Here is a 27,331-nt window from a genome sequence, read left to right as displayed (position 1 = left end):
GCCCCGCCCACTCGGCCTAGTGCCCCGGAGCGTGGGGCCCGGGCCGCCTAAGACTAGGGGGGTGACAATCTGCCCGAGCGACCTGGGCACGTCCAAAGCCATCCGGGCCAGAAATCCACAAACGCTCGATGAAGCATAAAGCGCTTTGCTCCTGAGGCTACCAGGTTGACTCCAGGGATGGGGGGAAGAAGTCTGGGGAATCATCTTTTCCCCTTAATTTCCCTTCCCAGAAAAGTTTTGGGGTGCGGGAAGCGCAGGCCCCCAGCCTCCCCGGTCTTGACTCTTGAAGCACAAGTAGTCCTGTCCGTTTAGCGATTCCTCCCGGCACCATGCATCCCTCCCCCTCCGCCAACACACACGCCCACCTCCCTGCCATCTGTAGGACACGCGAGTGTTCTGATGCCGCCCTCGGAACTTCCGCCCGCGGTTTCTGTGAAGAGGAACATTTAACTCCTGTTGGTGAAAAACCCACCCCAACCCAACCCATTGCGGTTGAATGGATTCCGACTCATAGCGACCCCATAGGACAGAGTAGAACTGCCGCATAGGGTTCCCAAGGCTGCGAATCTTTGCCGAAGCAAACTGCCACATCTTTATCCCACAGTGAAAAACCACCGCTCTTCAAGCCAATGTCTGACGGTAAAGGCATTTAGGACGTTTGCTTTCTGGGCTAGACTGATTTCCCTGCCCATTTTGCTTCTGTTCCCATATCCAACTGCCCTTCCCCTCTCAGCTCACCCTGAGTGGACCCCGACTTAAGGTGACCCCATGCACAATGGAAGGAAATGCTGCCCCATCGTGCACCATCCCGTGATCAGTTGTGGATCTATTGTTGTGATCCATAGAGTTTTCATTGGCTGATTTTTGGAAGTAGATTGCCAGGCCTTTCTTCCTAGTCTTAGTCTGGAAGCTCTGCTGACACCTGTCCACCATGGATGACCAGGCTGGTATTTGAAATACCGGTGGCATAGCTTCCAGCATCACAGCAACATGCAAACCACTACAGTATGACAAACTGACAGACGGGTGGTGGATATCTATATTTACTGATAGAAAAAAAAAATGAGGCCTCTGGGTCACAGACAAAGATGGTTTATTAGTCACAGCAAAAGCAGCAGCCAAAACAAGATCTTGGGCCGGTTCCCCAAGCTCCAGTCCCCACAGGGCAACATGCTCTTTTGCCATGTGACCTTGCCATTCGCACATCAAGGGGTACAATCAGTTCCTCCCCCTCCCCCTGCCCTTGCATGTGACCTGGCCCTGTAACCTCCTTTAACAAATAGGGGGCAAGATGGTACCTGCTCGTGCAATGGGGTGCATCCCAAGAGAGGAACCCTAAATTTATGAAACTCTGGTCTTATATAGGGCTGCTAGTGACCTTCCAACCTCCCCTCCAGAGAAAGCTTACTCATTACCCTGGAATGCAAGCAAACTTCTGGGGAGAATAGTGGAAAGTCTTTATCCTTACTACCCTGGACTGGCTCCAGGGAGGGAAGACATCTCCAAGTTTTACTATCCGGGAATGTCTCTGTTATGGATTGAATTGTGTCCCCTCAAAATATGTGTCAATTTGGTTAGGCCATGATTCCCAATATTGTGTGGTTGTCCTCCATGTTGTGATTGATGTAACTTTCCTGTGTGTTGTAAAGCCTAATCTCTGCCTGTGGTTAATGAGGCAAGATTGGGTTATGTTAAAGAGGATTAGGGTGGGATGTAACACCCTTGCTCAGGTCACATCCAAGATCCAATGAAAAGGGCGTTTCCCTGGGGTGTGGCCTGCACCCCCTGTTATCTTACTAGAGATAAAAGGAAAGGGAAGTGAGCAGAGAGTGGGGAACCTCATACCACCAAGAAAGCAGCGCTGGGAGCAGAGCATGTCCTTTGGACCCGGGGTCCCTGGGCCTGAGCAGCTCCTCGGCCAGGGGAAGATTGATGACAAGGACCTTCCCCAAGAACCAACAGAGAGAGAAAGCCTTCCCCTGGAGCTGACACCCTGAATTTGGACTTCTAACCTCCTAAAGTGTGAGAGAACGAGCTTCTGTTTATTAAAGCCATCCACTTGTGGTATTTCTGTTCTAGCAGCACTAGATAACTAAGACAGTCTCCTTATACACTTTCTTAACTTGGCTGTAAATGTATTAGCTCAGAGGACCCAGAATGTGCAGAAATGTGGGATACATGGAGAAATGTCTCCCAACACACACATGTCCCCAGCCCCCACCTCCCTCTGCCCTGCAAGGCCCACACCAGGGCCTACCCATAGTTGTTGAGTTGAACATCCTGCCTTTCCAGGAATCACTTTAAGCGGGACGGGTACATGGCCCCAGAGGCCCACCCGAAGGTGAAGTTGTGTGGTGGGAGTGAGTTCTCAGGCCCATGCTGGCACTCACTGGGGGATGATCAAGGCCTCCTTTATCCTCTCAGCTGCACTCTGAAGTTCTTGCTGGGGAAGTGGGAAGGGTTGACGAGAACATGCTGCATGATTATGAAATGTTTATGCAGTGCACCGTATAAAGCAGAGTTTTCAAAATTACACGCATAGAAGTGACTTGGGACACCCATTAATATGCAGATTCATGAGCTCCACTCCAGACATGCTGATGATTTAGGATGTTGGGAGGCAGAGAGGAGGATGTTGGGAATCCACATTTTAAAAAGCACCTCAGGTGATTCTGATACAGATGCTCTGAAGATCACACTCTGAGAACTCCCGTTAGAGGTGATGAGGAGCCACACCCAGGCCTTGGAGAGAGCTGAACTGATCGTATTCACATTTTAGAAAGATAACTTGGGCGGCAACATGGAGGATGGGTTGGAGGGGCAGAAGTGGCTGTGGGAAGATCAGTTAGGACTGATGCGCGAGGCCTGACCTGGGCCAGCTCTCAGTGACTGATGGGGTGTTGGGCATGAACGGGAAGGAGGAGGAGGCTAGGAGATGGGTCGAGGCTGACACCGAGGCTTCTGACTTTAGTAACTGGTAGAAGGTGATGCCAATCCCTGAGAGAAGGAACCCAGAATGACAGGCAGGTGGAAGAGGAAAGTGAATACGATGAGTTCATTCTGGGCATGTTGAGCATGACCCACCTTGAGTCACTGTGAATGGTCCCCTTAGATGTCACCCCCTTGTACACGGCACAACCAGCTCAATGATGGGTGGCGGCCTTGTGAGGTGCCTATGAGATACCTAAATGGAGATGTCCAGTAGGCAGTTGGCCATATGGGTCTAGAGCTCAGGAGTGAGAGAGGTAATAAAAGGTTGATTCATTTTCATAAAATTCGAAGAGACTTTTTTTTTTTTTGGAAATTGAATCTTCAGCTCCACAATTTGGGGGCTATGTATGGTTCAGTCCACAACCTTCATTTCTGGAAAATGAATTAAGCAAATGAAAGTGGACTTGATTATCCTTGCCAAATGAGCTTCTCAAAACATAATTTTGCTAGGAATGAGCAAATCTAATCATCTATGGAACTACATGTGAATGCCACTGTAGAGAAACAGTCCCCTTGCTTAGAGGTGTCATGTCAACTCAAAAGAGCAAGGTTTTGAGCCATCTTTGCAGGTGAGCTTGGATGACACTTGGACATGTAAACATTAATTTCTTTCAACAGTTCTAAAAACTCTCCTCCACAGCACACCCCATGTGTTGTGGGTTGAATTGTGCCCCCCCCCCCAAAAAAAAAAAAAGATCTGTTGAAATCCTAACCACCAGTACCTGTGAACATGACCTTGTTTGGAAATAGAGTCTTTGAAGATGTAATCAGTTAGGTTAATATGAGGTCTTACTGGAGTAGGGTGGGTCCTAATCCTGTATGATTGGCGTCCTTATAAAGAGATGAGACAGAGAGACACATACAAAGGAACGATGCCATGTGATACTGCAGCTGCAAGCAAAGGAATGCCTGGAGCTTCCAGAAGCTAGGAGAGATTCTCCTAGGCATGCAACAGATTCTCCCTACAAGCCTCAGAGGGAATCCATTTGGCTGACACCCTGATCTTGGACTCCTAGCCTCCAGGACTTGAGACAATACATTTCTGGTCTTATAAGCCAGCTAAGAAACTCAAGTAACACGGAAGGGCTGTCACCTTGGTGCATCACAACAGGCCACAGAAGACAGCATCCATTTGATAAGCAAAACACGGAGCTCTCTGTGGTTCAAACCAGGGCAGTGTGTGCAGGTCTGGTGTTCACTGTTAGGTCCATTATCGGACTATTTAGCCCAAAGCAATGCCTGGTGAATGAAGCAACAAATGGACTTAAGTTCTGTGTGTCCTTGCAAAACATTGCTGCCTTGGATCCAGGTTTTTAACAACTCCAGCATTACCCCATACATCCCAGAAGCATCATCCAGTCATGTTTAAAAATCTTGGCCTGTCCACTTTTCAAGACTTTCCTCAACACAAAAATAATTTCCTGAGTTGTGCAGCACTGGTCTTATGGGTCGTGTCCCCCTAAAAGATCTGTTGAAGTCCTAACCCCTGGTACCTGTGAACGTGACCTTGTTTAGGAATAGGGTCTTTGCAGATATAATTAGTTAAGTTAGCGTGAGGTCAGACTGAAGTAGGGTGGGCTCTAATCCAATACGACAAAGACACACACAGAGGGAAGACGGCCACGTGCCCACAGGAGCAGAGATTGGAGTGACGCCGCCAAAAGCCAAGGAACACGTGGGGCTCCCAGAAGCTGGGCGAGACAAGAAACGATCCGCCCCTAGAGCCTTCGGAAGGAGCATGGGCCTGCTGACCCCCTGAAGTCAGACTTCTAGTCTCCAGAACTGTGAGACAATACATTCCTGTTTTAAGCCACATAGTGTGGTAATCTGTTATGGTGGCCGTAAGAAAGTAATACAATTAGACACTGTATTAGTTTTTTCATTGTTGCCGTAATAAATTACCACAAATTTAGCAGCTTAAAACAACAGAAAATCATTTTGTCTCACAATTTCCGTAGGCCAGAAGCCCAGCACGGCATGCTGGGTCTAGTTTAGGGCCTCCCAAGGCCGAAATGAAGGTGTGGTCAGGCTGTGTGCCTTTCTGGAGTCTCTAGGGGCAGAATCTGCCCCCAGGCTCATTCAAGTTAGCAGCTGAATTCAGTTCCCTGTGGTTGTAGGACTTGTGTCTCTGTTTCCTAACTGGCTGTCGGTCAGCCCGGGGCCACTCCCTTAATATCAACAGCTGCGATCTCCACGTAGAGGCTGAAATTCATAGTTTCGTGTACATTCATCCCAGCACTTCTGAAAAAGCTATCGTTACTTTCAGGCCCCTAGGTGGTGCAAACAGTTTGCACTTGACTACTAACTAAAAGGTTGGCAGTTCGAACTCACTCAGCGGTGCTGTGGAACAAAGTCCTGCCAATCTGCTTCCAAAAGATTACAGCCAAGAAAACTCCATGGAGCAGTTCTACTCTGTCACACATGGGGTCGTCATGAGTAGGAATCGACTCGATGGCAAGGGGTTTGGTTTGGTTTTTGGTATTCTCACTGTAGTAAAGACAGCCGTGACCCTTAAAGTCTGCATTGTTAATGTGCTTGAATGACAACTATTGTTGGAATTATGGCAGAGCCTTGTAAGGTTGCTAGTAAGACACAGAAAAAAGCACACCAATGAGATCCAGAACAGAAAATAAGACAGGTGTCATATGCATTTAAACACAAATCTGCAGTTATAGCCCTGACAATCGAGGGTTACGTTTTCGTTAATATATTTATTACAGCAGGTCTTTAGTCATTATTGCCATGAAAATTCTTTCATGAAATTTCACAAAATCCTTTAAGCTATTAGTATTAGCTTTTTTCTTCTTATGGAGTGATACTTTGTTAATTTATGAAATATTTACAGCGTTTACAAAAAGCAAGAGAATGTCTGATAAAATTTCTTATACTTACAAAATTCATACATTACACTACTGCATTTGAGATGCCTTATTTGGTAGACCAATTAAGCTATGACATAAAATAATTTACAAAGATATATTTAATCTCTCTTAATTCACTGAAAACAAAACCATATTAGCTATAAATAGTCCTTTACAAACCATTGTAAAACACATTAATTGTTTTAACTCTAGCCTTAACTTTTACAAATATACTTACTAAATGAATTAGTTCAGATATCAAATAGAACTGTGCATTTAAAATTTCATTTAATACTACACAAAGAAAAACAACCAATAAAACAAAAAAACAAACAAACGCCAAAAAACCTGAAAAAGCAAACTGCCCGGTACTTCAAGTAAAAATCTGTAGAACCAGTTTTTATGCACACTTAAGGGAAGGGGCACCTGACACCATTCAAACTGAAATTCAGGAAACACAACACTCTAAAGAATACACTCAACCACTACACATCTGGGCACTATTTCAAAGACCGATGCTCCAGCAAGAGCTCATACACACAAGATGGCGAACCCTCCTGTGGTAGATGAGCTGGCTAGACTAGAGCGAGGTTTGCGAACACATTCCCACCTAAGGAGCATCATGGCACCTGATGCCCTTACACAGTGCTGTTTGCCACAACCTGAAAACCATTCGGAATTTTCGGCAAGTTCATGAAAAATCTAGAAAACAGAACTGGCAAAGTGAAAAAAAACATCAAATCGTATTTAACTGGGCCTCATCAGTCTTTCAATATAAAAATAAGCTTCTCTTGAGGAGGAGGGGAAAACACTTCATAGTCCAAAATTTCAAAATCATGAGCCAAACTCATCTCTGCAGCTACTTCTCCTTAAATCACCACTTCCGGTGGCACAAAATTTGGCAATTACGTCAACACCTTGCTTTTGGAGAACACCTAGGAAGTTGAGCTCAGTTTGGTGTTGGCAGTAACACACATCTTTCACGTTTGGATTCATTTTGGACAATCCAAAGTAACTATTAGAAGCAGCTTGGGGAAAATCCATTTCACAAACACATTCTCCCTTTTAACTTAAAATTACATTGTTTCAATGAAACCCACAAAATCCATATTGCATACATAGTATTTCTAAAGAGGTAAATTAAACCTAAATTTTCTCTTTTCAAAACCTGCTGATTTAATGGTGTCAGGATTTTCCAAAACATCATCTTGGCTCCTTTCTTCTGATTGCCGTGTGGACACTGTATTTTTCTTGTAATATGTATTATAGAAGGCACATATTCAAGAGTTGAAGGTTATGTTAGTTCAAGTTCTATATGGAGGCAAATATTTTAATCTACTTTGTACAGATGCACAAGATCAAAGTCAGGTATTTCCTTTATTCAGAAATGGAACTTGGCGCCAGGTTCCCGCTCAGAAGTGAGTTTGCACATGGGGCATCATTTGGGAAGGGCTTGCTGGAGAAGTTGGGGGATCGGAGATCTTGGCTGAGTTGTTGATCTGCAATTCCTCCAGCCGCTTGATGTATTCATCGCGCAAAGCTAAGAGCTCCATGTAACGCTGCTCCACTGGATTCGGCTGCTGGAGAGAATCAGAAGACAGGAGTTACCCCTTCATGCCGGCCAGGTCCAAAGAACACAGCTACGCTACACTGCTGCTACTGCCGCTTTATGAATAAACCCTCTCACTGAGGATGAATGTAAAAAACCAAGACCAAACCCGTTGCTGTCGAGTTGATTCTAACTCACAGCGACCCTACAGCACAGAGTAGAACCACCCTATAGGGTTACCAGGGCTGTATTCTTTACGGAAGCAGACTGCCACATGCGTCTCCTGTGGAGCGGCTGGTGGGTTCCAACCACCAACCTTTCGGTTACCAGCTGAGTGCTTAACCACTGTGCCACCAGGGCTCTTTAGGATTAACATATATACATATTCTTTTAAAAAAATAGTGCCTAATCATACGGAAAAGTACAAAGACTAATCAAACACACACCTAGGTATCCATCACCGAGAAACAATGAATGCAAATACTTTGTCACACATGCATCACATTCTTTTTCAAACTTATCAACACAGACACAGCTAAAGTCTCCTGTGTCACTTGTCCCCAGGCCCACTGCCCTTTGTCCCTCTTTCAGAAGAGGCAACAATGCTTCCGGAGTTGGCATGCAGCCTTCCTGGGCAGATTTGTGATCCATTTCCTTTAAGCAAGTATCCACAAATGGAATACAGTATTTTTATATGTTGTTCAGGTTGCATCAGTAGTATTGTTTTGTATTTATCACAGACATTTTGAACCCAACATTATGTTTCTGAAGCCTATACTGGTTGATTTCCACTGAATGAATAAACCAGAGTGTAGTGATCCATTTCCATGCTGATGGGCAACTGGCCACTTCCAGTGTTCCCCGCTGTTATCCACAATGCTGTACCTAGCTTCCTTGCATACATCTCAACTTGCGAGTATTTCTCTGAGGAATTCTCCTAGGAGTGGGACTGCTAGAGAGTAGACTATGGGCTTTTTCAACTTCAGCTAATGTCTGCTGTGGGCATGTTAAGTATCACTTGTTGTCCCAGCATGGATTACTGAGCAGTCCACTCTTTCCCTATGCTTTCTGATGCCCCTTCTTAATTATACCAAGTTTTCACATCTACATAGGTCTGTTTCTGGGCTCTATTCTGTTCCAAATAAGTCTTGATATATAGTAGGGTGAATTCTTCCTCCATAAATCAAACCAAAAGCCAAACCCGTTGCCATCGAGTCGATTCGGACTCATAGCAACCCTCTAGGATAGAGCAGAACTGCCCCACAGGGTTTCCAAGGAGCGGCTGATGGATTTGACCTGCCGATCTTTTGGTTACCAGCTGTAGCTCTTAACCATTATACCACCAGGGCTCCTCTTCCACCATATTCTCCTCCCAAATTGTCTTGGCTCTTGTTCGAGACCCCCATTTTTTCACATGAATTTGAGAATCAGTTGGTTATTGTACCAACAAGTGCAATTAGACAAGAAAAAGAAATCAGTGGTAACACAATCATTTTTTGTAGATGACATGACTGTATAATTAGACAACTCAAGAGAGTAAGCAGAAAAACTATTAGAAACAAAAAGATCACTCAGTCAAGTAACAGTGTACAAAATATATAGAAATCATCAGCCCACAGACAACCACCATTTAAAGGCCATGAAAGAAGAGCCAATGTGTGATCATACAAAAAAGACAAAATAATAAGAAATGAAATTTAAAGTCAAGTGACATTAAATATTATATCAATTTCCCACTTGTTGATAGCTCATCAAATGTGAACATAAATCTTTCCATAAAATCTGCTGAGTTTTTGTCAAAGCAAAGGTTGGTAGTTTTTGCTTTTAAACGCACACTAACCCCGTTTTCTTCTAGGTTGACAGCTCATGAGGGGAAGGGACTGTATATTCTTTTGTGTCTTTTGATACTGCTCAGTATACCCTAGTGTGAATGCTGTAGGTACCCAGTGATTATTTGCATACTAACTGGGTCACACGACTGAGTAACAATTTAAGTGATTAAGTACATTCTTGTAGGTTTACATTATATAATAAAAAAGTCCTGTGTGATCTGATTTTCATCTATTTCTGTACGAAACCTGAGCAGATCTTTTAAGAAAGTCTAATGTAAGAGAATGAGCCCTGGTGGTGCAGTGGTTAAGCGCTCAACTGCTAATCGAAAGGTTGGCAGTTGGAACCCACCAGCCACTCCCAGGGAGAAAGATGTGGCTGTCTGCTTCCAAAAAGACCACAGCCTTGGAAACCCTGTGGGGTGTTTCTACTCTGTCCTATACGGTCGCTATGAGTCAGAATCGATTGGACGGCACCCAACCACAACAATGTAGTTCGTTTACACTTCTACTGTCGCATTTGTCCGCCTGCGTTATAATCAGCTGGTCGTGTTCCCAGGCCACCTGCAGGCCTGCTCCTTGTCGGTGGGGACTGTCTCTTCTGAATCTCTGTGTTCCCCCAGTGCCTGGCACATGGGCACACTCAGTATTTGGGAGATAAAAATACACAGTGCTGAGAGAAATAAAGATGTGCACAAGATACTGCATGTTCAGAAAAGCTACCCAGAAAGAAGCTGTCACAGAAGTACCATTATTGCCTTTATATATTCAGAAATGATCTGCTCCAAATTCCTTGCATTTCAAAAACTCCCCCAAGGACAAATGGGTGAGGGAAGATTACAGAATCTGTACAGAAATGGTCAACACTTTCTAAATGTTAATGGTGGCTTATTTTATGGGACAGACACAGTGCTCATCTATAAAATAGTTTTTAGTTAGAAAAGGAACACGTCTTCTGTAATAGCGGTTACAACCCTGGAAACATCCTCATGCACTCTTTACTTGATATTCCGAACACTACAACTACTGCTAAATACACTCCCTCAATGTGCTTCTCAAATCCCAAATGAAACAAGCGAATGTTCTCAAGCCCTGGAATCTGTCACTTTCCAGAAGAATACACATTGCAACCATTACTGAACGGCAAAAGCCTTTCATGCAAGCAAGAGACCTTGAAGTGCCAGTGCCAGCTTAAAGCTGGCATCTCCCCAGTGAGAAAGGGGGCCCGCAGGCTGGCGTCAGGCTCCTTGCTTGAGGGGAATCAGCAATGGAGGAGACAGGCTGCAGCAAGCAACGGGGCCCTGCTGTTGCTAGGATCTTTCCATCGGGATTAAAGCACGTGCTTCTGCAAAACTGGCCTGAGAGAACACGTAGTGGACCATTTGAGCCTCAGACAATGGTACAAGCCTTTACAAAGAGCAAGCCCAACTACGGGCTACTCCTAAGGCTTAGAACAGATCACTAAACGGAGAGAGTTCGGAGCTTTCTCTTCACCTTGCTTTGGATGAAGGTGGGGAGGGGAAGAATGAAAAGCTTAAGTGTATCTTTAATAAAATGTGGAATCTTTCACCTCAAAAATCATTGTTTCCATTTTTGATTGATAAATGGCCAAGTGAATCTGCTCTCCACTAACAGATCAATTATCTCTTTGTTACACAGAACCAGTACCAGTTGCCATGGAGTCGACTCCGACTCTCAGCAATCCCAGGTGTGTCAGAGTAGAACTGTGCTCTGTACGGTTTTCAAGGCTGTGACTTTCTTTTTCCAAGTAGACCACCAGGCCTTTCTTCTGAGGAACCTCTGGATGGCCTTGAACCTCCAACATTTCTGTTAGTCAAGCATGTTAACCATTTGCATCACCCAGGGACTCCTTTAGAAATAAAGGCCCGGATAAAAAAACTCTTATGTTAGTTAACCTAGTATGGACACCTCACCCAATGGTGCAAAATCTACTTTCTTACCCCGAAAGGATCTTCTAAGTTAGGTCAGTGTATGGAATTTTCCAGTGATGAATACGTGATGTGTAACGGCTTCAAGTGATTAAAGAAAATTCTTGGCTATCAAAACTCAGACATTTTCCAGAGCTTTAAATCAGCTGACACTCTAATAAAAATTATATTATCCATGTTGACACAGAAATTTAAGTTAAACATCAATAAAAATAAATGGGTTAGTACTGAACAACAAGCTCAGAGATGTGGTTTTTTTTAGTCTGCTTTTTTTCCCTCATGATATTAAGAAACATACCCAATGATATTGTCTAAAAGCCCAGAAGTAATAATTAAGTCAGCATTATTCTCTTTTCACAGTGCCATTTCACTTACTTGTTGCTTGATTCTGGGGTTCCATCTAATATAGTAATTCACCCAAAGTTCCAAATGGCGCATACTGGCAACTGGATACAAAACGCGATTGATCTCTTTAGTATAGAAAGGATTTTTGAATTTTTCTTTATTACTGTTTATCAGTGACCAGAGAGAAACAGTCCTTTCTGTAACTTTCTATAGAAAAAGAGAAATTGGAAAGCATAATTAAAAACGCACATAAACACATAAACCATTTTGCAGCCTCTGGCCATCCAGTTCAGCGTCATCTTGCACCATGCTGCTCTCTGCTGAGTCACACACATTTACATTATCCCCATAATAGCTTGAAATGCTTCATGGGCCAGTGAGTGCCATTTACGGATACTGGCAGAGATAATGGCCTAGCTTGAGAGCCACTATTTCTACCTGAAGATAGAGGTGCAGGATGCTGGAACATTAAATGCAACTCACTGATCCACGAAGACTATTCCAGGGTAAAACAGCTATAGACAGATGGGTGCTGCTTTTTATTTTTGCTGAAAATATACACAACAAAACCTATACCCGTTCAACAATGTCTACACGTACAGTTCAATGACACAGGTTGTTGCTGTTATTGTTAGGTGCCGTCAAGTCGGTTCCGACTCACAGCGACCCTACATACTACAGAATGAAACACCGCCCTGACCTGCGCCATCCTCACAGTCGTTATGCTTGAAACCATTGTTGCAGCCACTGTGTCAATCCATCCCGTTGAGGGTCTTCTTTTTTTTGCTGACCCTCCACTTTACGAAGCATGATGTCCTTCTCCAGGGACTGGTCCCTCCTGACAATATGTCCAAAGCATGTGAGATGAAGTCTTGCCATTCTTGCTTCTAATGAGCATTCTGGCTGTACTTCTTCCAAGACAGATTTGTTAATACTTCTGGCAGTCCATGGTATATTCAAAATTCTTCGTCAACGTCGTAATTCAAAGGCATCAATTCTTCTTCGGTCTTCCTTATTCATTGTCCAGCTTTCCCATGCATATGAGGCGATTGAAAACACCATGGTTTGAGTGAGGTTCACCTTAGTCTTCAAGGTGACATTTTTGCTTTTCAGCACTTTAAAGAGGTCTTTTGCAGCAGATTTGCCCAACACAAGCTGTCTTGACTGCTGCTTCCATGGGTGTTGATTGTGGATCCAAGTAAAATGAAATCCATGACAACTTCAATCTTTTCTCCGTTTATCATGATGTTGCTTATTGGTACAGTTGCGAGGATTTTTGTTTTCTGTTGAAGAGTAATCCACACTGAAGGGTATAGTCTTTGAATCAGTAAGCATCTTCACTTTCGGCAAGCAAGGTTGTGTCATCTGCATATCGCATGTTGTTAATGAGTCTTCCTCCAATCCTGATGCCCCTCTCTTTTTCATATAGTCCAGCTTCTCAGATAATTGGCTCAGCATACAGACTGAACAGGTATGGTGAAAGGATACAGCCCTGCTGCACACCTTTCCTGACTTTAAACCATGTGCTATCCCCTTGTTCTGTTGGAACAATAACATTGGTTACAATCCTCATATTGTGTCACCATTCTCACCATCTCTGCTCATATTGTTTCACCACCATTAGCTTAGATTCACTGCCCCCTAAACTTTTCATCTATGCTTTAGTGTGACTGTTGTCAATTTGATCTCATATAGATAATTCTTCAAAAGGGCTCAATGTTCAAGGCAAACATTCTTTACTAATTGGGCTAAACTGTTGTTTAAAGACAACTTTAGGGGACAGTTTCGGTTCAAGGTTTAACAATTATCTCAGGGCAACAGATTTCAGAGTTCCCCCAGTCTCAGTGGATCTGACAGTCCAGTTTTCATAAGAATTTTAAACTCTGTTGTACATTTTTCCTTCTCTTGATCAGGATCCATCTACTGTGTCCTTGACCAAAATGTTGAGTAATGGTAGCTGGGTACTACCCAGTTCTTCTGGTCTCATGGCAAAGCAGGTAGTAGTTTATGGAGGCACTTAGACCTGTAATCTATTTCCGTTTCCGACTCCTAGGTCTTCCTCTTCTGCTCCAGCCAAAGAGAGACCAATTGTTGTATCTGGGATGGTCATTCATAAGCTTTTAAGACCCCAAGCACTACTCACCAAACTAGGAGGTAGAACAAAAACTTTAAAGACAATATTAGGCCAATTGACTGGACAGACCCACAAAACTATGACCCTAGATCTTCAAACCAAGGAAACTAATTTCATAAGGTATTTAGTTGAAACTAAGTAATATCAGCAGCTGCAACCTTTTTTGGGGGAAGGTTGCCGTTGCAAGATTATATATGTCACTCTTGCCATTTCGCCTTTTTTCTGATGTACAGCTTAGTGATATCAATTACATTAGTCAAGCTGTGTAACTATTACTGTTAGTTGATGCCAATTTTCCCATCACCTTAAACAAAAATTCACTCCTTCCCAGAGAATGATTCCCTCTCTCCCTCCTCTGGTAACCACTAATAACCACTGGTCTTCAGAAATTTGCCTAATTTTGTCATTTCATGTAAGTGAGATCATACAATATTTGACCTTTTGTGATTGACTTATTTCACTCAGCATGTCTTCAAAGTTCATTCATATTATAGCATGTACCAGGACTTCATTTTTCTTTATGGCTGAGCAGTATTCCATTGTATGTATGTACCCCGTTTTATTTATCCATTCATCTGTTGATGGGCACTTGGGTTGTTTCCACCTTTTGGGTATTGCAAATAGTGCTGCTATGAACATTTATGTACCAGATTTTGTGTGGACATCTGTTTTTATTTCTCTTGAATAAATACCTAGGAGTGAAATTACCGGGTCATATGGTAGTTCCATGTTTAACTTTTTAAGGAATCACCAAACTGTTTTCTACAGTACTTCCACCACTTTACACTCCCATCAACAACAGATAAGGGTTCCGATTTCTCCACCTCCTTGTCCACAGAGATAATTCTTTCAGGCTCCTGCCTGGAACATGAGGTGCCAGAATACTAGGAGTCAAGTGCAGGAAGGGAGCTGGGGCTCTGAACAGTGAGCACTTGTCTGTTAGCCTCAACCCTCTCATGACACTAGGGTCCCCAGCCTGGAAGCCTATTCTTACCCTCTTCAAAGAGGAACACTGTGGACCTTTGTCAGAGTCCTCAGCTCCAGAGAGGGGTGGAGGGCATCTCGGAATCTAAATGCTTATTCTAAACAGATCTTCAACTGATTTTATTCTTCTCCATTCACCCTAGAGGTGTGGTACAGCACATCCCTGAATCCTCTGGGGTTCCTATGATGCAAAGCGGGTTGGTTCTTGGGTTTCTTCACTGCTGGTTTGAGATTTGGTTATCTCAAGCTGTTTACCACTATCTACTGCTTTCCACCCTCCACCATTTTGCTGCTGTGCCTCCTTCCTCATTTTCCCTGTTCTTGCAGGTTTAGGCGTTTAATATTCCTTTTTGATGTCACGGCAGATTATACACATTTTGGAGAGCCTTTACTAAAGAGATGAGCATTTTTACTCACCTGTCTTTCTCGAGCAGATTCACAGTTGTACAAGAAAGTACCAAACCGGCAACTATACAGATGATCCAGAATTGTAATCAAAAATTGTTCATTGAATTCAAAAGCTGTAGGGAACTAGACAGAAACAAACAAGCAAACAAAGCATGAAGAATTGAGATTGATGTTTCATTAACTGAAAAGATGCACCATAAAAGTAAATAAATGTGGCCACATTGTAGCATTCCAGAAAGGACAGCAGGGGCTGCAATCTGTACATGCCCTATAGCTTACTTGTTGGTGACCTTGATGCCTGGGACCAAGAAGTTTCAGTAAGTGTGAAGTAAGGAATAAAAAGGGAAAGCAGGAAAACTGGCCTGTCTTCTGGGTTCGCCTGAGCATATAGGGTATATTCAAAACCAAACCAAACCTGTTGCCATCGAGTTGATTCTGACTCACAGGAACCCTATAGGACAGAGTAGAACTGCCCCATACGGTTTCCAAGGAGCAGCTGGTGGATTCCAACTGCCGACCTTTTGCTTAGCAGCCTCAGCTGTTAACCACTGCATGGCTCTTAACCACTGCATCACCAGGGTAGATAAAACCAAAAAAAAAAAAAAAACCCAAATCTGTTGCTGTCGAGTCAATTCCGACTCATAGCGACCCTATAGGACACAGTAGAACTGCCTCATAGAGTTTCCAAGGAGCACCTGGTGGATTCAAACTGCCGACCTTTTGGTTAGCAGCCATAGCACTTAACCACTATGCCACCAGGGCTTCCATAGCGACCATAGGGTAGTTTAATTATTTAAGGTGTTATGAGTTAACATACATGTCTATATTCAAACGCCAGTGCAGAATGTATGTAAAATAAAACTTGGTATCGTCAACATCACTGCTTTTCCATTGGCAGAGATAATACAGTTAAATGTTTAATTTTTAAAATGTATACGGAAAATTTCAGACAAATAAATAGTAGCGAGAATAGAACACTGAACTCCCATGTACCCAACACTCTCTTCAACAACCATTCACATGTGGCCCATCTTGATTCATCTCTATCTCTGCCCTGAATTATTCTGAAGCAAATCCCAGATATCATATGCAAACACTTAATTTTAACATTAATTCAAATGCATTTTTATCCTAGAAGTCCTTTACCTGTTTTGACATTTGCCACACACAATCGATAAACTGTAGAAAAATAGGAGATCGGTCAGCATCGGCGTGGTTTTTATCACCATGACCTATTCTCTGAAATGAATCAGCGAAGATGAGTTGTTTTAGTTCATGGGTATAAATCTCAAGGAAGCATACCAGTTGTTGTCCAATGGACTCCGACTCGTGGCAACCCCATGTGTCAGAGTAGAACTGTGCTCCATAGCGTTTTCAATGGATGATTTTTCAGAGGTAGATTACCAGGTCTTTCTTCCCAGGAGCCTCTGGGTGGTCTCAAAGCACCAACCTTTTGGTTAGTAGTCTAGCACTTAACTGTTTGCACCACCCAGGGATGTGAAGAAAGTATACAACCCCCAGAATGTGATGATACAGCAATCTGTCTTCTAAAAGTCAAGTTTATCAGAGAGTAAACAGTATACTGTAGTTTTCCATACCACCATTCCTCTGTCAGTTTGTTGTACTGTGGTGGTTTGCATGTTGCTGTAATGCTGGAAGCTACGCCACCAGTATTTCAAATACTAGCAGGGTCACCCCTTGGTGGATAGGTTTCGGCAGAGCTTCCAGACTAAGACAGATTAGGAAGAAAGGCCTAGCGATCTACTTCTGAAAAACTGGCCAGTGAAAACCTTATGAATAGCAGCGGAACACTGTCTGGTACAGTGCCAAAAGATGAGCCCCTTAGGTTGGAAGGTGCTCAGAACATGACTGGGGAAGAGCTGCCTCCTCAGAGTAGAGTCGACCTTAATATCATGGATGGAGTAAAACTTTCAGGACCCTCATTTACTGATGTGGCATGACTCCAAAAAGAAGAAAAAGCTGCGAACATCCATTAATAATCAGAATGTGGAATGTATGAAGTATGAATCTAGGAAAATTCGAAGTTGTCAAAAATGAAATAGAATGCATAAAGATTGATATTCTAGGCATTAGTGAGCTGAAATGGACTGGGATTGGCCATTCTGAATCAGACAATTATATGGTCTACTATGCTGGGAATGACAAATTGAAGAGGAATGGCATCACATTCATCGTCAAAAAGAACATTTCAAGACCTATCCTGAAGTACAACACTGTCAGTGATAGGATAATATCCATATGCCTACAAGGACAACCAGTTAATATGACTATTATTCACATTTATGCACCAACCACTAATGCCAAAGAGGAAGAAACTGAAGATTTTTATCAACTTCTGCAGTCTGAAATTGATCAAACATGAAATCAAGATGCACTGATAATTACTGGTGATTGGAATGTGAAAGTTGGAAACGAAGAAGGATCAGTAGTTGCAAAATACGGCCTTGGTGACAGGAAGGATGCTAGAGATTGAATGATAGAATTTTGCAAGACCAACTTCTTCACTGCAAGTACCTTTTTTCAACAACATATTCAGCAACTATATACGTGTACCTTGCCAGATGGAATGCACAGGAATCAAAGCAACTACATCTGTGGAAAGAGATGATGGAAAAGCTCAATATCATCAGTCAGAACAAGGCCGGGGGTCAACTGCAGAACAGACCATCAATTGCTCATATGCAAGTTCCAGTTGAAGCTGAAGAAAATTAAAACAAGTTCACGAGAGCCAAAGTATGACCTTGAGTATATCCCACCTGAAATTAGAGACCATCTCAAGAATAGATTTGATGCACTGAACCCTAATGACCAAAGACCAGAGGAGTTGTGGGATGACATCAAGGACATCATAAAGAAAGCAAAAGGTCATCAAAAAGACACGAAAGAAAGTAAAGACCAAAATGGATGTCAGAAGAGACTCTGAAACTTGCTCTTGAACATCGAGTCGCTAAAGCAAAAGGAAGAAATGATCATGTAAAAGAGCTGAACAAAAGATTTCAAAGAGCAGCTCAAGAAGACAAAGTAAAGTATTATAAGGAAATGTGCAAAGATCGGGCTGAGAAAACCGAAATGGAAGTATATACTCAGCATTTCTCAAGCTGAAAGAACTGAAGAAAAAATTCTAGCTTTGAGTTGCAATATTGAAGAATTCTATGGGCAAAATATTGAATGAAAGTGAACGACACAGGAAGCATCAAAAGAAGATGGAAGGAATACACAGTCACTGTACCAAAAAGAATGGGTTGACGTTCAGCCATTTCAGGAAACAGCATATGATGAAGAACTGATGGTACTGAAGGAAGAAGTCCAAGCTGCACTGAAGGCATTAGCAAAAAACAAGCCTCCAGGAATTGACAGAATACCAACAGAGATGTTTCAACAAACAGATGCAGCACTGCAAGTACTCGTCTATGCCAAGAAATCTGGAAGACAGCTACGTGGCCAACCGACTGGAAGAGATCCATATTTATGCCTATTCCCAAGAAAGGTGATCCCAATGAACACAGAAATTATCAAAAAATATCATTATTATCACATACAAGTAAAATTTTGCTGAAGATAATTCAAAAGCAGTTGGGGCAGTACATCGCCAGTAAACTGCCAGAAATTCCAGTTGGATCCAGAAGAGGACGTGGAACAAGGGATATCATTGCTGATGTCAGATGGATCTTGGTTGAAAGCAGAGAATACCATAAAGATGTTTACCTTGTTTTATTGACTATACAAAGGCATTCGATTGTGTGGATCATAACAAATTATGGCTAACTTTGTGAAGAATGGGAATTCCAGAACACTTAATTGTGCTCATGAGGAACCTGTACATAGACCAAGAGGCAAAAAATCATTCAAACAGAACAAGAGCATACTGTGTGGCTTAAGGTCAAGAAAGGCGTGCATCAGGATTGTATCCTTTCACCATACTTATTCAATCTGTATGCTGAGCAAATATTCCAGGAAGCTGGGCAATATGAAGAAGAACGGGGCATCAGGATTGGAGGAAGACTCATTAACAACCTGCACTATGCAGATGACACAATCTTGCTTCCTGAAAGTGAAGAGGACTTGAAGCACTTATGATGAAGATCAAAGATTACAGCCTTCAGTATGGATTCCACCTCAACATAAAGAAAACAAAAATCCTCACAACTGGACCAATAAGCAACATCATGATAAATGGAGAAAATACAGAAGTTGTCAAGGATTTCATTTTACTTGGATCCACAATCAACACCCATGGAAGTAGCAGCCAAAAAATCAAATTACGTATTGCATTGGGCAAATGTGCTGCAAAAGACCTCTTTAAAGTGTTCAAAAGCAAAGAGGTCATCTTGAGGACTAAGGTGTGCCTGACCCAAGCCATGGTATTTTCAATTGCCTCATATGCATGTGAAAGTGGACAATGCATAAGGAAAACCAAAGAATTGATGCTTCTGAATTATGGTATTGGTGAAGAATACTGAATATATTGTGGACTGCCAGAAGAACGAACAAATCTGTCTTGGAAGAAGCAAGGATGGCAAGACTTCGTCTCATTTCCTTTGGACATGTTATTAGGAGGGACCAGTCCATGGAGAAGGATATCATGCTTGGTAAAGTAGAGGGTCAACAAAAAAGAGGAAGACCCTCAACAGGATGGATTGACACAGTGGTTACAACACTAGACTCAAACATAGCAACAACTGTGAGGATGGTGCAGGACCAGGCCCTGTTTCGTTCTGTTGTACATAGTAGAGTTGGAATCGACTCAACAGTGCCTAGTAACAACAAAAACGTTTCAAGGTTCATCCATGTTGTAGCATGTATCAGAATTCATTTCTCTTTATGGTTGAATAATATTCCATTGTATGATGGACCACATTTTGTTTATTCATTCATCCATTGATGGATGTTGTGATGATTATTTAACGTTTTTTAAAACAACTTTTTTGGAGATATAATTCACACACCATAAAGTTCATCCTAACAACAACAACATTTTTCCCTATGGTAATATAGATGAATAACGTAAGACTTTGAAATAATGGAAATTAAGTATATCTATTTCTGTACAGCCCCAACAAAAACTGGCAAAGCATTATCATCCTATATGAGTGCTACAACTATTTCATATGCTTGGAATGTTGTACATGTCAAGTTGTGGAGAGAACGGGTTGGATTATCCAGCACAGCAGGCTAGCGACACAGGCAATGGAGGCTCCCCTAAGGAGTTCTTTCCGTTGCTAAGGGATCCTAAAGTTTCAAAGACGTGAAACCATGTCAGTAAGGTGGGATTATTATAATTAAAAGTCAGTTCTTTCTTCCCTAAAAACAGGCACAAAAGCCTCCCCATTTATTCATTTACTAAACAATGACTCTTTCTACTTGAAAATGCTTTTCACACCACCTAGGAAATCTGAAGGAAGGATAAAAGGCTACACAGCAGGGTTTCTGACACTGTGGTCTACGGGTCCCTCTATGAGACTCTCCTGGGAATTCGTTAAAAATGCTTACTCAGGAAAAAAAAAAAAAGCTTACTCAAAGGGCCTCTGGAGGGAAGACCTGGGAATATGAATTTTAACAAGTTCTCTAGGTGATTTTCAAAATATGTATCAAAAAAATAATACAAAAGGCTGCAAATAAAATTGTAACATTTCCATTAAAAAATCAATTTGGCTCTAATAGCTATAATATTAGCTGAGAAAGACTTACCATTCTATCTATCTTCCTTCTGCTCAATTTCAATTTAAACATTTCTACACAGACTCTTTGTATTACTCTCAAGTGAACAAGTAAAGAGTGGAGATGGACAAACGTGTCTCCTAAAAAGACTTTCAATAACCCAAGGCATCACACATTTGCAAAACCGTAAAGTGGTTCTCATTACCTTCCTCAGGTTTTCTTTTTAAAAGGGAATACATGGTTTAACAACCAATTTTCTAATCTTCTATGGCAATGACCTGGTGTTTTTTTAAAAAAATTAGCTTTATTATTTACTTACAGATGCAAATTTATGTCCAAAACTTATCCACTCTTTCTGTACCAGTATTTCGAAGCCTTCAATGCTCCTATAGAAGCTGTCCAACATCAGCATGGCCAGGGATGTGAGCTGGGCCGTTCTGTCCCATCCGTCGCTGCAGTGCACCAGCACCGAGCTCTTCCCTGAAGACACTTTGTCTGCCACTTGAATGGCTCCCGTCAAAACCAGCTGCAACGAACAAAATGGGAGTCGATATTGAGTTGTAAGATACTGCTTACATTTGAAATGATACTTTTTAATTCCAGAAACGTCTCATTTTCAAATATTGACTTATGCCTTCAACAGAAAGATCTCCAAAACCGGAACACCAGGAGTGGTAGTATGTATCTGAACGCACGTAGGTATTCAAAAACAAAAATAGACAGAAAGCCAAGCTGCATTTAACACTGATTTTCATATTAGTAAAATAACTGGCCCAGTGGCTCCAGTCCAGACCTTAAAGGCCTGATATGATGGAAATCATCTTTTGGCCTTTAAATTGACAAAACGTGAACTCTTATGTGGCTCATAAATAGAGCAATGGCATTCTAGTAAAAATTTGAGACTTCACACTACTAAATTATGTATACAAAGAGTCACTGCTATGACGTAATTTTTTTTGATGACTCCAGAACGTACTGAGGTAGAATTTACAAGTCACAGAACTCACCCACCATCCATGTGCAGTTCGATAAGATTTAGTTAAGTTGATACAGTTGTGCAACCTCCACCACAGTTCAATTGTAGAACACTTTCGTTACGCAAAAAAGTTCCCTCATACTCATCTGAGGTCAATCCCTGCTCCCATCCTCAACTTCAGGCAACCAGTGATTTACTTTCTGTCTCGATGGATTTGCCTATTCCGGACATCTCATGTAAGGGCGGTTACACAATATTTGTCCTTTGGTGACTGATTTCTTTCCCTCCGCATCATGTTTTCAAGGTTCAGCCAGGGGGTAGCATGTATCAGAACTTCATTTCTCCTTATGGCTGAAGAACATCTCATAGTATGGATAGAGCATATTTTGTTTATCTATTCATCTGTTGTTGGACATTTTGGTTGTTTCCATCTTTTCACTATTATAAATAATACTGCTATGAACATTGGTATACACGTGTCTGTTAGCATTTCTGCTTTCAATTGTTTTGGGTATACCTCTAGGAGTAGAATTTCTGGGTCATATGGTAATTCTATATTTAATTTTTTGAGGAACGGTCAAACTGTTTTCCATACTGTACAATCTTTTTTTAAATCTTTTTTTCAGAATGGTTTTATATTTACAGAAAAGTTGTGAAGGTACTAAAGAAAGTTACCATACACCTGATCCAGTTTTCCCCACTGTTAACGTGGTAAATTGTATGGGATATTTGTTACAACTAAAGAACCAGAACTGATCCATTATCATGAACTTGAGTCCAGACCTTTTTCAGATTTCCTTAGTTCTATCTAATGTCCTTTCCCTGTTCCAGGATCCCATCCTGGATACCACATTACATTTGGTTGTCACAATTCATTTTTTTGCAATTCATTTTTCAGGATGATAAATTAAGAAAAAAGTGAAATTTAGACAGGCAAAATAAAAATACAATTCCTATCAAGTTAGAATATAAAATTTGACTAGAAAACAATCTATCTTAATAATTCACCTATTTAAAGTAGGCTGTTTTGTTGTTTGTTAATATTAAATGACTTCTAAAAGTGTTAGTTCCTTCAAAAAGCTTTGGGTACTTTGACTTAAAAGAGTAAAGGATTTTTGACGTCTTTATCGAGGTGAAGGATTGGATATAATAAAAATACAAAATCCAGTCTTTAAAAAAAAGTCAATTTGAGATAATTTTCAACCCAAACAATCTCTATTTAGGTCCTTGGGGTCATACCTAGTAATGGTGAGATAGTAAATTGGCCATTCCTAAGTCAACCCACATGAAAGATTGAACTACTTACTACTGATGAGATGGAAAGAGACTCGTAGTACACTCTAAAGGTATTCTGGAGGTGATGTCATGGAATCTTCAATTTGTTGTTGTGGTGGTATGCTGTCGAGTCGATCCTGACTCATAGCGACCATATAGGACAGGGTAGATCTGTCCCATAACATTTCCTAGGCTATAATCTTTAGGTTAACCCGTTGTGGCCGAGTCGATTCTAACTCATAGTGACCCTGTAGGACACAGTATGACTGCCCCATAGGGTTTCCAAAGCTGTAATCTTTATGGAAGCAGACTGCCACATCTTCCTCCCATGGAGTGGCTGGAGGGTTCGAACTACCAACCTTTCAGTTAGCAGCCAAGTGCTTAACCACTGTACCACAGGGCTCCTTAATCTTTAGGTTAGGTAAGCAAATTATAAAAAAAACACAAAAGTGGCAAATGTAGAATATATACTACAAATATTTTGTCTCTCAGTGTTGACTTTTTAAAAATTTAAGGAATTAAAAACAAATCCTATTCCATTAAACAATTTCTTTTTAAACATGCAATTTTTAAAATACACTTGCCTTGATATGTTCTAACCAATGAGTAGACTCCAAACTGGACAACCAGTGAGATTCTTCTACGTTAGGATAAACAATGTCTTTCACTTTTTTTAAAGATTCCCGCATAACATGAATATTATGAATGTCCAGGAAGAAAAGTTCAGCGTTATGGTATGCATCATCACTTTCATATCCTCCTCCTGTTGCCTAAGAAACAAAATATATAAACAGGAAGTTGGCTTTTCGATTTCATCAGTAACTTACACAAAGGTTTCAAAAGTTATTTGCCCTCCAAATCGCAACCTAAAAACCTCCAATTTAAGTCCAGTAATTGATTTGACTTGGCCTTCTATCCAACACTAAGCATCAGATATGTTAACCATGCTGTGAGCTGGAAAACAGATGGCAGGCTGGTAGGATCTGTATTTATGAAAAAACTTCTGTTTCCAAAGGCTCTATATTTACTAACTCTTCTTCTGGATCGGCAAAGGCAAAGGCAGGTTCTCCATGGTCCTCGTCCGCCATCAACTTGGTAGCTGTAACAGTGCTCTTCAGGGGCAGCCAGCCAAATCGCGGCAGCAGCAACGGCCTTCACATGGGGCACGATGGGTTAGAGGAAAGCCACAGACCTAGCCTAATAGCTCAGCTTCAGCCCCTATTTGCTGTGTGATCTGGTGCAAGGCACTTAACCTCTCTGAAACTCAATTTCCTCTTCTGTAGCATAGGAGATAATAATACCTATGTTTCACAGGATTAAAGGAGCTAACACCAGCCACCATTTAACGAGCCATATGATGTTTCAGGGAGCCCTGGTGGCACAGTGGCTAAGAGCTTGGCTGCTAACCAAAAAGTTGGCAGTTCAAAGCCACCAGCCGCTCCTTGGAAACCCTATGGGGTAGTTCTACTGTGTCCTATAGGGTGGTATTGATTTGGAATTGACTCAACAGCAACGGGTTTGGTTTTCTGTTTTTGGTATGATGTTTCAGGTACTGTGTTTCTTGCTTTACATAACTTTCTAACTCTTATGGCAGTACTACAAGATAGGTATTTATTACTCCCCATTTTGTAAATGAGAAAACAGAGATTCTATTTAACTATCCCCAAAGTCCCACAGGTAATACACGGAACCTCCATCGAGTCTGGCTATTTCTCTGCTACGGAAAGACTAAGGACAGAGGGGACAAGATGGTGGCCACCTACCTCAGTGCCTACAAGTATTAACTTGCCAGGGCAGGCACTGCTTCACCTACATAGCATGGTAAAGAAGGCCCGTTTTCCATGTAGACAAAAAAAAAAAAAAAGAAATGGCAGTTTTTTGTTTAGGAACCTGGCTGCACTCTGCTTAAAAGTTTTAAAATGCCATGGAATATGTGAGCTTTGGCCCTTGAAGACAAAGTTGAAGAGTTTAGAGGGTTGCAAAGAAACCAGAGCCAGTCACTTCAGAGCACCTGTAGGAAGAGGTCAGGGAAACAGCTGCCTGGAACCCAAGAGCAAAGGAGAAGTCACTAGACAAACGTGCAGTCACTACTGTCTGCCGCTTTCCCTTTTATTTATAACAATAGGAGGAATCTCATCCTGTAGCTGGGGTAGAAGGGCACAAGCAAGCAATGGCTTTTTCTGGGTTAGCAGAAAAGAGTGACAGAGAAGGTGGCCTGCAGTTCGAGTAAGGCTACCACTGGAACTTCAAGCCTGGAGACCTATGTCAGCCAGAGGCCTTGGGATCCAAAGACTAGGTGAGAAAAGTAATGCATTTTACTTAAGTACTTAAGTAGAAATGTTGCTTTAAAGCTTGCTGTAAATAGCATCAGTAGTAGACAGTAAATATGAACTCTGTTGTTTTTAAAAAGTTACTAAACCAAAAAAATAAATAAAAGCAAACCAAAAAAACCCACCAAACCCATTGCCACTGAATCAATTCTGACTCACAGCGACTCTACAGGACAGAGCAGAACTGCCACCAGGGCTCCTAAGTTACTAGCTAATAAATAAATGGACCAGGGTGCCATCTTCCCCCTTCCTGGCTAACCACGCCTTGGGGAAGAAAGCCTTGCAGCTCCGATCATGAGGTCGAAACAGAGGCCCCCATCTACCTGGCAGTCGCTTGGGCAAACCACAGCCCCAGGCCTAGGAGGAAGGGCCAGCCTGAGTTTTGCTGAATGTGCCAACCTATAATGGATGCCATGACATATGTCACCCTCCCCTAGACAGACAAGTGGCTTTTAAATAGTCACGGTGATTTTCAAAGAGATTCTTGACACTGTAGTTTCTTTTAGAAAAAATTGAAAACAATAAGTGAAAAAAAGAAAAGGGAAAAGATACTTAGGACTCCCTGCCAAAGTTTCTGGCAAAACCAGACATGAACAGCATTCCGTTTTCATTCATCACACTGTACCACCACCAAACAAGTCTCACCTATGCCTGGGTTGGCTTTGTTTGTTTGTTGAATTTAAAATGGTGTGGGACATCTGGGGTTGTAAGTTTCTAAACATCCACAAAGGAGGAAAAATTAAGTCCAAAGAGAACAGGAGTCAGAAGGGGAAAAAGCAATTAGTCAAGCACAGACTGAATTCCCAAAAGTTCAAATTCGTCATCTCTGGTTAGTTTTGAAATCTTCTTTTTCGGTTTTCCTTTCTTCAGCAAAACAAGAATAGCCCAGATTACTGAGTGTTGTTAGGGGTTGTTAGGTGCCGTGGAGTCGGCTCCAACTCATAGCGACCCCATGTATAACAGAATGAAACACTGCCCGGTCCTGCGTCATCCTCACAACCGTTGTTATGCTTGAGCCCATGGTTGCAGCCACTGTATCAATCCATCTTTTTGAGGGTCTTCCTCTTTTTTGCTGACCTTCTAATTTACCCAGCATGACGTCCTTCTCCAGGGACTGATCCTTCCTGACAACATGTCCAAAGTATGTGAGATGCAGTCTCACCATCCTTGCTTCTAAGGAGCATTCTGGCTGTACTTCTTACAGGATAGGTTTGTTCGTTCTTCTGGCAGTCCACGGTATATTCAATATTCTTCTGAGTACAACAAGATTACTGAGTACAACAACATAAAGGGCCAAAGGGCCTGTTGCTATGGATACAGACGACTGGGAGAGACAGTCAAAAGGGGAGGTTTTTAAAAGAATGACACAGAGATCTTTCAGCTCTAGGATTTCCCCACAATTTTCCTTCCCTTCATTCCTAAGAGAAATGGAAATAGAGGCACATTTCCCAAGTGTTAAAAAGGCATTCAAGAATTCCACTGCTGACAATGAGTTTCCGAGTTAATATAATTAAGGTATTCATTTTATACATTTTAAAATACTCCCTCTAAATAGTTCGCTTTAATGTTATATCCCATCTACTTCAGGGTAAATATATACATGGAAATATGGCATTTTATACATGTGTTCAACTCCAAATTATATATGAAGGAGAACTGGAACAGACATATACAAAATGAGGATAATCCAAGAAGAAATTTTGATTTCAATTTCATTTCCTGCATCACTTACAAATTCCTAATTTACTTACAGCATTAACTTCCTAATTGCTTTCCTTTTAATTTCAAAATCATTTTCATTAGCTGAACAAAAACCAAGCGGGGTAACAAATAGCTGGTCTAAGGGCGTGCATGCTGGGGGAGGCGCCCCAAAATTAAACATATATGATGGATGATCCACGTGCAAATAATTAAGAGTTGACCGCCCCCCCCCCATACACAGTTTTTACACACGAGTGTACACAGATGTCACAGGTTTCACTTATGCAGCCACTTATCTACTGGAAGTGCTCAAGCAGGTT

At 41.8% G+C, this 27,331-nt stretch overlaps 1 protein-coding gene across 4 annotated transcripts in view; it reads right to left on the bottom strand.

Moving 5' to 3' along the window:
- Window positions 1-5,419: 5,419 nt before the first annotated feature.
- MTM1 (myotubularin 1) overlaps window positions 5,420-27,331 on the bottom strand; it is a 119,991-nt gene continuing 98,079 nt past the window's right edge. For 2 of the 4 annotated variants that reach the window (XM_023725505.1, XM_023725507.1), the window contains 6 exons: window positions 23,565-23,750; window positions 21,049-21,255; window positions 16,197-16,289; window positions 15,060-15,173; window positions 11,555-11,731; window positions 5,420-7,432 (listed from right to left, as the gene is read on the bottom strand). In XM_023725505.1, the coding sequence (XP_023581273.1) occupies window positions 7,265-7,432; window positions 11,555-11,731; window positions 15,060-15,173; window positions 16,197-16,289; window positions 21,049-21,255; window positions 23,565-23,750 (945 nt within the window). In that variant the 3' untranslated portion in view covers window positions 5,420-7,264. The remainder of the gene's footprint in view (window positions 7,433-11,554; window positions 11,732-15,059; window positions 15,174-16,196; window positions 16,290-21,048; window positions 21,256-23,564; window positions 23,751-27,331) is intronic. The other 2 variants (XM_023725506.1, XM_004390714.1) reach the window with 2 other exon arrangements.

Source organism: Trichechus manatus, unplaced genomic scaffold (assembly GCF_000243295.1).
Source record: "Trichechus manatus latirostris isolate Lorelei unplaced genomic scaffold, TriManLat1.0 scaffold00323, whole genome shotgun sequence".
NCBI classification, from domain to species: Eukaryota; Metazoa; Chordata; class Mammalia; order Sirenia; family Trichechidae; genus Trichechus; species Trichechus manatus.
Note: the sequence above shows the minus strand (reverse complement) of the source record. Positions and strands in the feature narration are given on the sequence as shown.